A 17,938-nucleotide genomic window follows, 5' to 3' on the forward strand; every position below is an offset into this window, starting at 1 on the left:
CCTGTGAAGAGCTGCTGTACTTTAGTTGGAATTTATTTGCTTCTGTTTCTGCTGCTTTCAGTTCCGGTTGTTTGTTGTAGTGGCTGGTATACTGTAGAGGGCAATGTACCCACAACCGTGACAAATGACACCCGAGCTCTTGATTAAAGGTAGTCCTCACCTATTCTGCATTCTAAAAAGTGCAAGTTTGAAGTGAAGCAAATCTGAAGTGGAGCATTTGGAATGTTAAAAATGGAGTTGGGTTCCATACAGCCTTTCCCTCGCAGAGAGAGAAAAGAAAAATCTTGCACCTTGTCAGTTCAAATATAGTACTTGTCATGGCCACATTACTCCTACACTGTAGATGCGTTACGGACCAGGCCAGACCCCCTCAAACATTTCAAGAAGGGAGCCCAGACCCTAACTTTTCTAGTTGGTTTAGGCATGTGTAAAGTGGATATTCTAGTAGGTGTGATGTAGCTGGCCCAACCACTCCGTTTCAAAAAAAGAATTTATTTACGGATTACTGAATGAAACACTGACAAAAGGGAACCAAATTTAGAATAACTTAATCTATCCGAAAGCCCAATCGACTGTATCACAATTTAGTGATGCTGTTCCAACTACTTGCAACATCCCCATCAATACCCGTTTTGGACCAGGAGCTCCAAAACTGACTGTATACTCAAACCAAACCCAACCAAACCCTGATCTGGGAGAACTGGTCACTGCCCTTCCATCGTGTAGGTGTTTTAAAAGAAAGACTTAAAAGCCTTCTCAAGTAGATTAGATTCCCTGCAGAATAGAGTCCATACAGTGTGGAAACAGGCCCTTCAGCCCAACAGGTCCACGCCGACCTCCAAAGAGTAACCCACCCAGAGCCATTTCCCTACATTTAGCCCTGACTAATGCACTGAATACTATGGACAATTTAGCATGGCCAATTCACCTGACCTGCACATGGTTTGGAATATGGGAGCAAACCGGAGCACCAGAGGAAACCCACGCAGACAGGAGGACAATGTGCAAACTCCACATAGTCAGTCGCCCAAGGCTGGAATTGAACCCCGGCCCCGGGCACTCTGAGGTAGCAGTGTTAACCACTGAGCCACCATGCTGCGCAAAATATTTCCAACCATATGGGAACCTGCCTTTACAACCATTTTTTGAAAAAAATCAAGGACAAAATAACCTTGTTAAAGGACAGCATCATTATACCCCACCCCCCCTTCAAAAAAGAATATCAGTATCCAAAATGGCTTATTTTTAAAACACCTTAATCTTAAATTGTTAGTATAACACAACACAGATCTACATTACATTAGCTATAAACTTGCAAACATGCACTACTACATTCTGTTTCAGTCCATTTATTCCTGTCACCGAACGCCTCCGTTTCTTATCCAAATCTCGACAATGCTTCAGCAATCACGTTTTCCCATCCTGCGACAATCACAGTTACTAAATTGAATGGCTATAACAACAAGCTCCACCTAAACAGTCTGGAATTTTTGTCCTTAAATTTGTCCACAAACTTCAATGGGTTATGATCAGTGTATGACCACATCACTCGCATCTATAGCCATCTTGAATGGCTTTGTGTGGCTAACACTGAGGCAGTGGTTAATACAACTTTCAGGCTGTCAAATGCCTTCTGACAGTCCACTGTCCATTGAAATTTCTTGCCTTTCTTTAGTAGCCACATTACTAATATCTGATATGAATTTCTGATAAAACGCACTTAATCCCAGGAATCGTAACACTGCTCTTTTTGTTGATGGTATGGGAAACTCACCAGTTATCTTTTGTTTTTGCATTCCCTGGGGTCCAATAACATGGCCCAGGAAGGTGACTTGAGCTTTGGCAAATTCACTTTTACCGAGGTTTATCATCAAGCCTGCTTCCTGAAGTCAATTGAACAATTCTGATAAAAGTTGTAAATGTTCCTTCCATGTGTGACTAAAAATAACCAGGTCATTAATATAAATTGCACAATTCAGTAATCCAGAAATTACCTTTTTGGTTAGTCTCTGAAATATGGTTGGTGCATTTTTCGTATCCAATTGCATGACTTTAAACTGATACAGTTCTTTCAGCATTTTGAAAGCCAGAATTGACTTTGCTCTTTCAATACCTGCCAGTATCCTCTGAGCAAGTCCAACTTATATTTCTAAGTTGCTTGTCCCACCTTTTCAACACAATTTTCCAAAAGTGGAAGCAGATATGCATCAGACTTGGTAACTGTATTGACTTTGTGATAGTCCACAAATAACCATTGAGTACCATCTGGTTTTGGCATCATTACTTTGGGTGAGCTCCAGCCACTGTAACTCACTATGTTGTCTTGGAGCATGAGTTCAAACTCCTTTTGAACCTGTGCCAACTTGAGGGTTATGCCTATAAGGATGTTGCTTAATTGGAACAGCATCTCCTATATGTAGATCATGCATAATTAGGTTAGTACTTCTCAGCTTATTTCCACATATCTCCCCATAACTGTTTCAGGTCATTTCAATTTTCCTCTGGAAGGTAACTCAATAATTTATCCCAATTTTTGACAACTTTCTCATTGTCCAATTTAATTTGAGGAATGTCCAATTTAAAATCCTCTGAACTTCATTCGTCACTCTGTGTTGTAACTAATAACACAGTCTCCTTTTGCTTTCCATCCCTGTCAAAATACCTTTTGAGCATATTCATTTGGCACAATGTGAGATTAGTTCACTTCATTCAACCTCCTTTCGACCTGATAAGGTCCACTAAACCTTGCTTTTAAGGGTTCGTCTATCGCTGGCTGTAACACCACCACTTTTATCACTGATAGCAAAATTGTGAGTTTTTGATTTCTTGTCTGCTTTCTGTTTCATTGTATGCTGTGATACTTTTAAGTACTGTCTAGCCAACTGTATTTAATCGTTCTCTAAAATTTGACACATAGTCCAAATGTGTGGTCTCTGAATTATGACATGAATTTCTCCCTGAACGAATTTTTGCGGCCCTCAATTCTTGCCCAAAAACAAATTTGGCGGGACTGACAGAAAGTTTTGACCAGATTTGTAGCTCAAGTTGAGGTTCTGGGTGTTGATTTGCTTGCTGACCTGGAAGGTTCATTTTCAGACATTACGTCACTATACTAGTTAACATGTTCAGTGAGCCTCTGGACGAAGCACCTCTGGTATTTCCTGCTTTCTATTTATGTTTGGGTTTCCTTGGGTGGTTGATGTCATTTCCTGTGGCGATGTCATGTCCTGTTCTTTTGCTCTTGGGGTGGTAAATGGGGTCCAAGTCAACGTGTTTGTTGATAGAGTTCCAGTTGGAGTGCAATGCTTCTAGGAATTCTTGTGCATGTCTCTGTTTTGCTTGTCCTAGGATGGATGTGTTGTCCCAGTCGATGTGGTGTCCTTGCTTACTGGTTTGTAAGTATACCAGCGAGAGTGGGTTATGTCTGTTTGTTTGTGGCTAGTTGATGTTCAGGTGTCCGGGTGGCTAGTTTTCTGCCTATTTGTCTAATGTAGTGTTTGATAATAGTTCTTGTACAGTATCTTGTAAATGAAATTAGTTTTGCTTGTTGTCTGTATAGGGTCTTTCAAGTTCATTAGCTGCTATTTTAGTGTGTCAGTGGGTTTGTGGGTTACCAAACCACCAACACACTAAAACAGAAGCTAATGAACTTGAAAGATCCTATACAGACAACAAGCAAAACTAATGTCATTTACAAAATACCGTGCAAGAACTGTAACAAATACTGCATTGGACAAACAGGCAGAAAACTAGCCACCAGGATACATGAACATCAACTAGCCACAAAACAACATGACCCTCTCTCATTAGTATCCTTACATACGGATGAGGAAGGACACCACTTCGACTGGGACAACACATCCATCCTAGGACAAGCAAAACAGAGACATGCAAAAGAATTCCTAGAAGCATGGCAGTCCAACCAGAACTCTATCAACAAACACATTGACTTGGACCCCAGTTACCACCCCCTGAAAGAAAGAACAGGAAATGACATCACCACAGGAAATGACATCACAGACCCAAGGAAACCCAAACATATAAATAGAAAACGTGAAACACCAGCAGTGCTTCATCCAGAGGCTCACTGAAGATATTACCTGGTATGGTGACGAAACGTTTGAAAATGAACCTTCCAGCTCAGCGAGCAAACCTACATTCAGATGGATTCATTTGGGTCGATTCATTTGGTGCATCTCTTTTGACACAGTCATAGAGTCATAGAGATGTACAGCATAGAAGCAGACCCTTCGGTCCAACCCGTCCATGCCAACCAGATATCCCAACCCAATCTAGTCCCATCTGCCAGCACCCAGCCCATATCCCTCCAAACCCCTCCTAGTCATATACCCATCCAAATGCATCTTAAATGTTGCAATTGTACCAGCCTCCACCACTTCCTCTGGCAGCTCATTCCATACACGTACCAGCCTCTGCATGAAAAAGTTGCCCTGTACGTCTCTTTTATATCTTTCCCCTCTCACCCTAAACCTATGCCCTCTAGTTCTGGACTCCCTGACCCCAGGGAAAAGACTTTGTCTATTTACCCTATCCATGCCCCTCATAATTCTGTAAACCTGTATAAGGTCGCCCCTCAGCCTCCAACGCTCCAGGAAAAACAGCCTCAGCCTGTTCAGCCTCTCCCTCTAGCTCAAATTCTCCAACCCTTTTTAACTTACTGATCAATAACACGAGTTGGCCAGTTTTTCCCATCATGCAATGTTAAATGTTCCCCACAATACCACCATAGGAGTTGGGAGGTCATGTTACGGCTGTACAGCACATTGGTTAGGCCGCATTTGGAATATTACGTGGAATTCTAATCTCCTTCCTATCGGAAGGATTTTCTGAAACTTGAAAGGGTTCAGAAAAGATTTACAAGTATCTTGCCAGGGTTGAAGGATTTGAGCTATTGGTAGAGGCTGAATAGGTTGGTGTTGTTTTCCCTGGCGTGTCAGAGGCTGAGGATGACTTTATGAAGGTTTATAAAGTCATGAGGGGCATGGATAGGATAAAGAGACAAGGTCTTTGCCCTGGGGTGGGGGAGTCCAAAACTAGAGGGCATAGGCTTATGGTGAGAGGGGAAAGATATAAAAAGGACATTAGTGGCAACTTTTTTTTTTAGAGTATGGTGTGTGTATGGAATGAGCTGCCAAAGGAAGTGGTGGAGACTGGTACAGTTGCAACATTTAAAGGCATCTGGATGGATATATAAATAGGAAATGTTTGGAGAGATGTGAGCCAAGTGCTGGGAAATGGGACTAGATTAAGTTAGGATATCTGGTTGGCATGGATGAGTTGGACAGAAGGGTCTGTTTTCATGCTCCATGTCTCTATGACTCTAACGTGTGATGGTCTCTTTTTGCTCATTGTTAAGATAGTAGCACAACGAGATACATCTGGATTATTTTTCCGTGTATGCCTTTTAATACAATTGCTTCAAATATTCATCTATCTGCTGTAACTCAGTTAATTACTCTGAGCTAAAGATTTCTACTTTGTCAGCCATTTGCTCCTGGTTCATATCAACCATTTGATCAAATAGGCTTCAACTTTCTTATCTGTACTGTTTGATCTCTTCTGCTTCAACTGGTGACTTTGTGACCTCGTTACACGCACTCAAGAAAAATGCCAGGATATGCTTCCTGCAATACCTTGGTTGCCTGAGTTTCCACTGGTCTTTCAACCACAGTAGACAGCATTCCTACCTGTGAACCAGCTATATCATTAGCAAGGACAAATTGTATTCCTGGAGCTGAGAGTTTGTCTAGTACTTCTACCACAACTTCTCCATTCTTCACTGGACACTCTTAACGTCACCTTACATAATTGAGCACAGTCACAGATGGAAAAACAGTTAAAATAGAGGAATACAATGGTTTAAATGTGGACCCTCCAAAAGTGGAGCCCAGGGCATTTCTATCCGTGGTCTCCACTGGGTCACATTTATGCATTGGGTTCCAGGCTACATGCTGGGATAGTCACTGGCTGTTCCATTGCACTGGGTGGTAGCATTGTCTTGATGATCTGCAGCACCTGTCTTGCTGGCAGTTAATATCTCTGGGGTCCACTTGGACCATTGCTCTCTCTCTCTCTCTCTCCCTCTCTCTCTCTCTCTCTCTGTGTCTCTCTCTCTCTCTCTCTCTCTCTCTGTCTGTCTGTCTCTCTCTCTCTCTCTCTCTCTCTCTCTCTGTGTCTCTCTATCTCTATCTCTTGATCTCTGTGGTAATAAGGACCATGGGCTTCAGCAGCAGATCATAGCTTTCAGCCCATGGGATAACAGTGAGTTATGTCTCAGTTGGGAGCAGAGAATAGTGGCAGTCCTGGATCAAATTGAGTTTACCAACTGCCTGCATTTTTAGCCATCTATAAGCTGCAGTCTACCAGCAAGGCACCACAATTTCATCTGCGGTCTCTGAGGTGGAAGGAAACGCTGCCGGGTAAAGTCATGCCCAGTCTCCACCTGGCCAGGGTTGTGGGAAAGGCAGTGTTCACGGACAGTCTAGGGCAGTCTCTCTACCATTTCCAAAAGGATCCTTGGGGTCAGATGCCTCTTGGGGATTTTTGTCTCGTGGCAGTTGTGTTGGGTAAGGGTTAGGGGAGTGGGAGTGGGTACTTGAGTGGGCTTGGACTGTCAGGCGGTAGCTTCCTTGGCAGACCTAAAACAGTGATGTGGTGCAAGAAGAGGCTGCAAATCACAAGACTGGGCACTGGTAGTGGCCTCCAGTCTGAGGGAGGATGCATACACTCCAAGACAATATCACTCTGATCTGATACTGTGCTACGGGTGATAACGTTAAAACTAATCTTGTGATCTTCAGTAAGATTTTCAGTTACAATAACGAGCTGTCTTTAACGTGGAAATAATACTAAGCAAGGAAGCATCTAGGGCCTTAACAGGGTGCTGAGAAAGCAATTGTTTCCCTCAGTTGAAAGGTCAATGACAAGGGGCATGATTTTAAGGAGAAAGTGAGGTCTGCAGATGCTGGAGATCAAAGTTGAAACTTTATTGCTGGAACAGCACAGCAGGTCAGGCAGCATCCAGCATGATTTTAAGGTGAAAGACAGGAGGTGTAGAGGGCATTTGAGGAAAAAGCTTTCACTCAGATGGTGGCGGAAAACTGGATTTCACTGCCTGAGAGCATACTTGAGGCAGGAAATCTGACTACCTTTTTTAGAAAAAGTACTTGGATTAGCACTTAAAATGTCATAACATTCAAGGCCTAGTGCTGGAATGTCGGGTGAGTATAGATTTATAGTAAACTTTTTTGGAGCAGACTGGATTGGACAAAGTGTCTCTTCTGTACTGTATGATTCTCGGAAACAATAATGTTATGTACTCTGCTCCAACCTTTCTACCATACTTTCCTCATTTAAAAGACTTTTTGCAACCCACAAATCATCTAACCTAATATCTCATGTGTAGATCGGTGCCATGTATTTTATAATGTGCCTTAGAAGTGTTTTGAACCATTTTGTATTAAAGGTGTTATGCAACTATATATAAGCAGATATTATGCTGTTCTATGTTCTACAGGAATGGAGTAGTGGAGACTGAATACAGTGTTTTATTTAGAACATTCGGTGTACAATTACCTGTTTTGTGTCGGTGTAACCTTCTGTGAAGCATGATTGCAAGCATGTTATATCTTATCCAAATTCTGTGTTTGTATGAGTAGCACAGTGCACTGGAACTTGTGTGGTCTTTTGAATTTTCTGTTTGTGGCAGACTTTGTATTCAACTTTAGACCAACATTTTTCCATTAATGGCAGTAGCAGTTCTGTAGTTTCATTCATAGTTCCCTATAACCTGATGCATAAAAGTTCTGCCCTTTGTAAAAGTGAAGCCATACAGAGCTGAAGATGCTGCAAGAATAATAGCATTTTTGTATGACATAAACTTGATTTGGCTGGAACAGGCACTTAGTCATACAGCACGGAAACAAATCCTTCAGTCCAACATGTCCATGCCAACCAGGTGTCCTAAACTGAACTAGTCCCATTTGCCTCTGTTTGGTCCATATCCCTCTCAACCTTTCCTATTCATGTACTGTCCAAACGTCTTTTAAATGTTGTAATTGAACTCCACTTTACATCTTCCTCTGGTAGCTTGTTCAGTTAGCTATAATGGTTGTAGTTAATTAAGACATTAACAATTAAAGTCCCAGCTATCCAAGTGAATCAGCTGAGTGATGTGTCAGTAGGAATTGATCTTAATGTTTATGATTTTCAATGGAAACAAATTCCAGCAAGAGTCAAACTGGTCAAGAGATGATGGAGAAAATTTGGGAAGGGAAACAATAAACACATTCACTGTGTTCATTATTGATAAAGCACACTTTCTCTCCAAAGTTCACAATTTAAAAAAAAACAGCCTTAAATTGAAAGTACACCAGAAATGAGCCTCAAAAATAGATGTTTTATGGCTGCTTGCCAAAATATTTTCAAAATGTAGCTTGCTTCATTGCCAAAACAAGCAGCTAATATATATGCTTTGACTTCCCTTTGTCATATTTGCCTGATACATATTTTGCAGGAACATCTGTGTTCTTCATTATTCGCTTTATATTCCTATGTGCTAGATGGATCAACTGCACAGGTCCAACCTCCATGTGATGTGACAGGAGGAAAAGTTTATAAGTTGTGTCTACATCAGGTAAGGAATGTGTAGAAATGAGTAAATATTCCTGTGTGATTGTAATTTGCTTATTAAAATAGTTTCTAGGTATTACCTTTTATTTAACTCTCACTCTTCCATTTTAAACCTGTCAGCTTTGAACTTTGCAACCATCACCACCTCAATTTAAGACTGTTCCAGTTAAAGCTGTACTTGTTTGTGCTGCAGGTAATAAGTAGCCTTTGTATAGAATGGAAGATTGTCCTTTTTCTTTGTGGAGGAGAGACACTGATGCACTTAAATGTGTTAGTGATGTAACAAATTATGAAAACTAGGTGCTGTAAAAAATCAGTGGGTTGAGTTAAAGTATAGAGGTAAAAACACTGGTGACATTCATTTATTGAACCCTTGTAATTATTGTAGACTATAAAGCAAGAAATTAGAGATGTGAGCAACAGTGACAATGAAGTGATCATATGGAACTTTAATTTTCATAAATTGATACATAACTTGGAAGAAAAGTACATAAAATGCAGTTGGGACAGTTTGCTCATGGCAATACATTGTGGAACCAAGTAAGGAACAGGCAATTTTAGAGGTAACTAGTAAAGGATCCTTTTGGAAATTGTGAACCATTTTAATATGGTAGTATTTCATAATAAATTTAAAAATGACTTTCTTAAGTCTGAAAATGAAGTCTTAAACATTAATGAAGCAATTTTATGGGTATGAGTGAAGAGTTGAGTGAAGTTCTTTAAATCTACAATGAACTAGACCCACTTTGAGGGACTAGTTTGCAAAATTTGCAATAATTTATTTGCCTATTTTAAAGGTTAATTCCAATTCTCCTTTGCTGAAACACACATTCCAAGTAATCTCCTTTCACGTCTGTACCAATCCTGCTGTTACACTTTTCGGACTAAGTCTATCAATGCAGATTGATTTTTATTTTCTCTTTGCCCCTCTTCTCAGCTGGAGAAATGAGTTGTCTTCACTTAGTTGCACAGGAATCTGGAATAAGCCTGAATCCATGGCACAGTATGGAACAATTTCCCGCAGACCTAGAAATAAAAGTAGGTTATTCAGCCCTGTAGCTTGTTCCACTGATCTGTGACCTAACTTCATGTACTTGCCTGCCCATATCTCTTAAAACCTTAATAAAATAATTATCTATCTCAGATTTAAAAAGAACTACTGATCCTCCTTCCACTGCTATTTGTGGAGGTGAGTTCCAAGCATCTATCACCCTTTGTCAGTAAACTGGTAGTGAAATATAGGTCTCTCTCCACAGATGCTGCCCTACTTACTGACTATTTCCAACACGTATTTTTATTTCAAGTTTTCAGCATCTGCAGTATTTTGCTTTTCCACAAGATTTCCACAAAATGTTGTCTGAACTTCTCCTTTTCTTGGTTAGTCCAAATACTATTTCCTTACCTTGACACAATATTGAGTTTCTTTGGGGAGTTCATTGGGAGTGGCACTGGACGGCTTTCACAATATTTCCTTTCATTCTGCCTTTGCCTTCATGAAGTACATACTGTAGTTGGTAAAGAGCATTTCTGAGACAGCTGAGACTTGGGAAATGATTTACATTGCATTATCAGGGTGTTGCTTTGCTCTTTGCTATGATGCATTAGCCACATCTAATCATGGAAAATGCAACGAGTAAAAGGCAACTGAATTCTAATCTAAATTTCAGGCCAAATTTAGCTCAACAACCCAACATTCTAGGTCTGCTTCATTTAAACTGTGTAGGATATTAATGGAACACTATGTGACTGCCTTATGTGGGAATTTGCTTTTATTAAAAAGACCTTTTTTTCCTTCAATGATTGTAATTCCAGCATTTAAAATACACATGCAAAAAAAATGTTTTGGTACGACTGAGTTTAAGTGAAATCACAATGGCTTCTTTGGCAGTATATGTGCACCATTCAGGTCAATGGAAATGCTTGGTTAATGAAGTCTAAAGTCACCCTGTTTCACAGTAATGATCGATTGAGGGTATATCATCTCGGCCACTTTTACAGAACCCCATTTAGAAATCATAACTGGGCAGCCGAATAATATTGCGAGCTCTTTTCTTTTAAAAAAAATGACAAAGTCCTGAAAGTGTACATTGGGAAATGGAATAGAAGGAAGAGTCTAAGTGTTTTTAAACAAACCAAGCAAACGATTGACCAGCAGTCTTAAGGACTGAGTGTGCTTTAAAGAGCTCCTTGCAAATGTCACTGGCACTATCATATTCTTTAGAAAAATCAGGATATTTACTTAATTTTGAGAGACATAAAGCTCGGGCAAGCTCATTTCTATCAATTACTAAAAAATGTTTCAATATTTTTCAAAATTCTGATGAACTGTTAGCTATTGTCTCTTGGAAGGTGAAATTCAAAACTGAAGGCAGTTGCAACAAATGCTGTAAAATGCTGCACCAGTTGAAATTTGAGAGCATTTTCTACTTGGGTAAAAATATCATTAAATGGATAAAAGACTGATAAATGGATTTAAGATACAGATCAGCCTTGACCAACTTGAATGACGGATTCACCTTGACAGTCAGTATGGCCCTGATAATTTTTATCCAACTGGATTGTCAGCAGCAGAGGCTACATCAATGAGGACCAGTTTTTCCCTGAGCCTCCCTGGTATGTTCCCACCTTGCAGAAGCTCGTAAGATTATTCTGTAAGTCTGCTGCCGCCCTATAGAAACCTAATTTAATTGTATGTACTTCAAAAAGCCCAAGTGAGTTGGAGGATGGCTTGATAATATCACTTGCTTGAGACCGGAGCTATTTTCTTTAAAGCTTCTTCTTATATCTGAGCTTCTTTGGACTAAGTACCTCAGGGAACTCCTATTTTAGTCCTGTAGCCACAAAGTGATAATCAAAAGGTTTCTTATATTGGCCTTACTTAGATTTATTTCAAGAAAATTTATATTAAAGCTTCCTTTTAACACAGTGGAAACCTTTTCTATTTCTACAAGATAAATAAGATTTGGATTCAAGTACCTACAATAAGAGTATTAAAGCCTAATTGTCTGAGTGTTGCAGAGAATTATTTTTCTGCATTGTCACTTTTAACTTACATTGTTCTTTTTCCTTTTATGATAGAGATAACATACTTGCATTTATATAATGCCTTTCATATCTACAGGATATTTTCAAACCGTTCACAGCCAGTACATTAAAATTAATTAAAAGCACAGGTGACAGTCAGTTTGCAAACAGCAAGCTTTCAAAAATGGCAAAATTCGGGTCAATATTTTAATGATTTGCTTTGTAGGGTAGATGTTGACCAGGAGATTTGGAGAACTCCCTGGTGGTGTTCAAGTCGAGTAAAGAATTCTTTTTAACACCCATCTGTTTAGGTCAACGGCATTTGGTTTCACACTCTGCACATTGAATGTAATTTCAAATGACTACAGCTGTGGTGTTTCAATTTAAATTTTGAGCTCTAGTCCTGCAGTGTAACTGACAACTTAGGAGCTTCTGATATTCGGGGAGTCTTTGGTATACTGGCCAACATTCACCCTCCAGCCAAAATTACGAAAACAGATAATAGCAGTCAGCATTTGTTTCCCATCCTAATTGCCCTTTGAATCGGTGACTTTCTGTACCATTGAAGGAAGCAGTTAAGAGACAACTATATTCCTTTGGGTCTGGAATCCTATGTAGGCTCGACCTGCTCCGGATGGAAGATTTTCTTCCCGACGGGACATTAGAGAACCCATGTGTTTTTACAGTTAGCAATTGCCACCATCACTAATACTAGCTTTATAATCTAGATCTATTAAATGAATTCAGATTTCATCAGCTGCCATAGAGGGATTTGAATCCGTTTATCTACAGCATTAACCTGGACCTTTGGATTACAGTCCATTGACATTATTAAGCTGCTGTTTCCCTTTTTTTAAATGTTTAAAAATAGATGTTTCATTTCTGTACATCAGTGCCTGCAATTCAGTAGAACTTCATGAACTGTTACTTGCTTTGGGTACCTTGAGGTTGTAAAAGATGCAGGTCCTTCAATTTTTTAAATTCAATCTTACAAATTGCTGAATCAAGCAACATTGTCAGTCAATTTATGCAAAATAAATTTGTCAAATTTTGTGACCAGGTTGTTTGTGGATCTAAGTACCTTGTGAGAAGAGAGTCTGCACGTGACCATGTTGACCTGCTGGTATCTTCGCGCTATTGGCCTCCAGTGTATGTGGTTGACATGGCTCCACATGTTGCATTAAATGCAGATGTGCGTTATCCTGAAATTGCTGGACAAATATGGGGACATAAACAAGGCTGTTTTTCAGATCCACTGGAAGCACCAAAGGTCTGTATTGTATTTTTGTACTACTGCATCAACTGAAATTTAATGCATTTTATGTACACATTGCCTGAAAGCTAATGGATTATTTTTGTTTAATTCTTTTTATAATCTGCGTTTAAGCAGTTTCTAAACTAAAAATACCACCTGCTTTTGCATTGCATTTGTCAGCTAGTTAGTTTTAGCTATGACTTTTAACTGTTTTTTTCTTTTTCAATATCTAACTCAATTCATCAATTTAATCTCTTTGGTCACAACCCACTCTTTATGATTATCTCATTTCTTCATCCTACTAGTAATAATTCCATTTATGTTGAATGTTCTTAAGTTTTCACACTAAAGGCCCTTCTTTAAATCCGTTAAACCCATCTCTTTCAGTCACTTCTTCAGGAAATAATTGTAGTCTTTTTACTGAAGGGGCTTTTGGAGCTCTGGTTTAACATTTGAAAGACACTCCTCTCCAATAGTGCAACATTCCCTCCACCACATTGCTGAGATTTTGTATGTTGATATTTAGGGTGCAATTTGAACTGACTCAGGCAAGATTTGATACCATTGAACCAAGATCAACAATTTAAATCGTTAACATATTTTTCCTTCATGACTCTGTTTGAAAAAAATTGTATGCTTTGAAATCTCCAGAGGATATTAGAGACACAATGTAAACATGAGCTTATTTGAGTTTCTGTCTGTTCTTTCTTCCATTTTTGGCATTGATTGTCTTGGACACTGAGAAGATTGCAATACCAATGTATTTCCATATTTTTCTATTCTTCATATTTTTCTATTCTTTGCAAGAATATAGCATTTTGTGAAAATATTGATAGAAACAAGGAACAGTAGAAGGCCAATCATTCGACAGTTCAGGTTTTGGAGCCATAAAGCAGTATTGCAAACTAACGTTGCTAATCAGTTCTCAACTACCCACCTGAATAATTCCATTTTTATTCTACTTATATGTATTCTTATATTCTGCTTTTTACAAAGTAGTAGGTAATGAAGTAGGCATATCAGAATATTGGTGAATATTCTGCTATTGGACCTAATATTGGATTCCTTTTCCAGCATGTGTCCTGTCCAGAGCTACTTGATCAACACTATGCTATGGATGCACTACTAACAGAGAATAACATTCAACATCCTATCACCAAATCTAATGCTCGCAGAATTGTATACCATGATAAAGACCAGAACACAGGAAAGAACACAACAGCAGGACACCACTCTATCAGTCTTTGCAGTGAACTAGGACCATACAGTGATATACTCGAATCTATTCCAGACAGCAAGGTGCAAAATGTGCGGCAAAAGTCCATCACTTTTGAAAATGCTACTTACTATTTTCTATATAATCGTTTGGTTGACTTCCTCACCAGCAGAGACATTGTAAACCAACAAATCAGTGAAGTGTTGCAGAGCTGTCAACCTGGAGAGGTGGTGATACGAGATAGCTTGTACAGACTGGGAATAGCGCACCTTAACACAGAGAGTGAAACTGAGGAGCTTGCATAACAACTGATCCTTAAAAGTAGTTAAGGAAAATAATTTCTCAAGTAATGTATTTATTCAGTGCTTCTATTTAATTAAAAATATTGTGTTTGTAATTTCTTAAAGTTTTTTTTTCAAAACCTGTCAGCGATTATGTTGGTAAGGGATGGTTAGCTTTGATTTGGGCTGTACGTGACATTAAATTACCACAGAGCATTTGCTATTGATAAAAAGAGAAACCTGCTCAGAATTTTTTTTTTAATGAACATTTCCATGTGTTTCTTGTGACGGAGTGCACTTTAACCACCTATCTCGGGCACATTTCCAAATTATAAATGAAGTATTAACAATAAACTGCATTTGAAAATTTCCCTTTATACTTTAATGCAGTCCATCCCTTGCTCCAATTGAAAGTTGTATTGGAGCACAAACTCTCCCTCTTTGATATGCTAGTTGAGAGATGATTTCCACACTGCTGTGTACCAAAACTCTAATTTCATGGGCCAACATATGGATTGGGATTTGCACAATTTCATATTGTCCAAGATTAGCCTTACCAGTCATCTTGCAAATATGGCCATAGCCATTTGATCATCTTAAAAGCTTGACGCAGTAATGGAGCATATAAAAATTAAGCTAGAATATAATGATAAACCTTTAGTGCACAAATTTCAAGTGAGTCAAAGGCTGTTGGCCTCAGTACTGAAAGAAAATGCCCAGTCTACCTTAACTTACCAAGAAAAGGCAACGTAACTAACTTTTTATATTCTTGCTATGCAGTGAAAAGCTGAGTGGTATTTTTAACTCTGGAGTTGCAGTGAGTCAAAACAGACATTCTATAATTACACAATTGAGCAATATTGTGCATGAATTTGTGCCTATGAGATACTAGGTGTGTAGGCCCTGTGTCCCAATGACTGGATGATTGAATCAACCATATTCCTACAGGCTGTACTGAACCACCCCAGACTTGCAAAGTCCAAAATGAAGTGTCTGCTTTTAGGTGTAACTTCACGGGTGTGTCACCCCCACGGAGCAAACCTTGAATGCACTAGTAGCTACAATAATAATCAACTTAAGATAATTAGTTAAATTCATAACACGGCTTGTTTATGTTCTCTCGAAGCAAAATACATTCATACTCAGGTATCCGTTCTCTGCAAACAAAAGGAATATGATCAAGCTTTGCACCTTTTCGGATTTACCTCCAGAATGGAGAACCTATCGTTCCTGTTCATTTCTCCATTGCAAAGCCTGAGAGTTGAATTGCCATTCTTGAATTTGTCTTGAATGCAAGACAAAAATTCCAGTCTCTCTTCCAGCAATATTCAACATCTGTACTATTGAGTATTTTTTAAATTTGTTATCGCTTGTATACTCATTAATTGAGCAGTGATGATTCTGGTGAATAGAAGTGTTTCCCTTTTTGAGTATCTAGATCAACATCGGGCACTCAGATAATAGAACAGCCTGTTGCACAGTAACTGACCCTTCTACACATCTCAGCCCCAACCTCAGAAGAGCATTCCATGCAACAGTGTGATGTTTCTTTCTAAACATTCTTAGCAACAGTATACAAGTTGTCTTTCAAGTACTTTGGGACATTGATGTTAATAAAAAAAAGTACAATGGAAATGTAATATCATTCTTAATTTACAGAAATAATGTGCTGAACTGTTTTTCAACCATTTTGCTGACTGTACAATTGTTCCCAAGACCATTTCATACAATTTTAGTAAATACTGTTTAAGTATCGTAAGTGCTGATTTACAGTTTGACAGACTCACACCACAGTTATTTGATTAGTTTAAAAGACTTTGAGTAATTTTGAGTTTCTTGTTATTACAAGGACAAAATTCTGTTCTGAGAGCAGGATGCTGAAACAATTAGGCAATAGGATGATTTACCCTCTTCACTTTTGCAATATTACTTCTCTATGTCAAGATTTATTTCCATTGCCTTGAAAGATTAATTGTTCATAAATATATATGTATCTTATCATGTGTAACTGCCTCTGGAAATAACTGGTGTCCAAGTCCAGGTTGGATACCTTTGTAACAAGAATGGGAGATCCACAGGAAGGTTGCCCCATGTCTTGATGACAGTGCCCAAGTCTTTAAATGATTGTGCTGTTGATGATGTTCCATATTAGCACAATGGGCTTACTTCTATGATTCATGAAGGATGATTTATTCAGAGAGTTATGGAAATCCCTAATAAACTATTAATTTTCAACATTTAGTAGCTTTTCTTATTAAGGTTTACCGGTGGGTTAGATTGCAGAAAGTATTAACGAGTTAAGTGGTTACATGCTTCCTTTCTGTAAATGTAAAACCTAACCTACAAACTAATGCACACACTGGTTATTGCACATGAGGTATCTTCAGTATCTAGGATTCTGGAGTCATCTGGCAAACATTTTAAAAGCACTTTCCCCTCCCAGCTATCCTTGTGTTTAAATTAAAATTCATTTTCAGACCTATGAAGTCTCATTGGAACACATGATGTATGATGTGTTCTTGGATAATGAGAAGTTGACCAGTTGAGCACCTCAGTTGTACCATCTGGAAATAAAGATCCAAAAAATAGGGTAATGGTATAATTGGTCTCTGAAATGTCCAATATTTATCATGCCAAAAATTTGAAGCATTCAGCATGTCAGCACGTTGACTGCGGGGAGGTGGGGGGTAATGGTGTGGTGTGGACTTTTGTATCTTGGGAGGCTTGTGTCATCAATTCCTGGGAGGAACAAAGACTGGATGTGGCACGCATCTTTGGGGAGGAAGATTGAGAAATGTATGAGTGCCCTGAATTGAAACAGAGTGCAAACAAAATAATATCACCGGAAAGTGTAAGTTTTTTGGTGAGCGAATTAACACTTTTCGGGAGTATGTATAAAAAGCTATGGGTGACACTGGTTAGCACTGCTGTCTCTGCATCAGGAACCCAGATTCAATTCCAACCTTGGGCAACTGTTTGGAGTTTGCATGTTCTCCCCGTGACTGCATGGGTTTCTGCTGGGTACTCTGGTTTCCTCCCACTGCCCAAAGATGTATAGGTTTGGAGGATTGGCCGTGTTAAATTGCCCTGTAGTGCCCAGGGATGTGTAACCTAGATGGATTGGCCATGTTTCATGCGGGGATAGTGTGAGAAATGGGTATGGGTGGAATGCTCTTCGGAGGTTTGGTGAGATTTGATAATGGCCTCTATATGGATTGTAGGGATTCTGAGTTAGAAATAGTCCTCAAATGGCTATCTCATTCATTATTAAGGGTCACCAGTAGAAGGAAAATAGCATGGCATGGTTAAGTGATAAAATGCTATTGTATTAAGTTTAAATTCATGTAGTTAATGGTGGCGAGGAGAGACATTTTATTGAATGTTTATAAATTATTTGATTAATTCAAACACAACAAAGATAACAGCTTATGGCTGAAGCATGTGGGAGCTTGTGGACAACATTCTCAAACCGTAACTACCATGAATGACAATCTTTATCTTGAGTCAGCG

General features: G+C 39.0%; 2 protein-coding genes across 6 annotated transcripts in view; one reads left to right on the top strand and one right to left on the bottom strand.

The window, feature by feature from the left end:
* The window catches only part of hmgxb3 (HMG box domain containing 3), a 92,469-nt gene extending 75,804 nt beyond the window's left edge, over positions 1–16,665 (top strand). For 4 of the 5 annotated variants that reach the window (XM_043703262.2, XM_043703264.2, XM_087995201.1 and 1 more), the window contains exons 20-22: positions 8,537–8,656; positions 12,737–12,946; positions 14,006–16,665. In XM_043703262.2, the coding sequence (XP_043559197.2) occupies positions 8,537–8,656; positions 12,737–12,946; positions 14,006–14,452 (777 nt within the window). In that variant the 3' untranslated portion in view covers positions 14,453–16,665. Of the gene's footprint in view, positions 1–8,536; positions 8,657–12,736; positions 12,947–14,005 lie in introns of those variants that run through there. The other variant, XM_087995202.1, reaches the window with a different exon arrangement.
* LOC122556527 (vascular endothelial growth factor C-like) overlaps positions 9,089–17,938 on the bottom strand; it is a 92,958-nt gene continuing 84,108 nt past the window's right edge. Inside the window, exon 7 of the mRNA XM_087995209.1 lies at positions 9,089–9,678. Coding sequence (XP_087851335.1) covers positions 9,609–9,678 — 70 coding nt within the window. The 3' untranslated portion in view covers positions 9,089–9,608. The remainder of the gene's footprint in view (positions 9,679–17,938) is intronic.

This window comes from Chiloscyllium plagiosum, unplaced genomic scaffold, assembly GCF_037043375.1.
Source record: "Chiloscyllium plagiosum isolate Xiang-an unplaced genomic scaffold, Cpla_swu_hap1 HiC_scaffold_16, whole genome shotgun sequence".
Taxonomy (NCBI): domain Eukaryota; kingdom Metazoa; phylum Chordata; class Chondrichthyes; order Orectolobiformes; family Hemiscylliidae; genus Chiloscyllium; species Chiloscyllium plagiosum.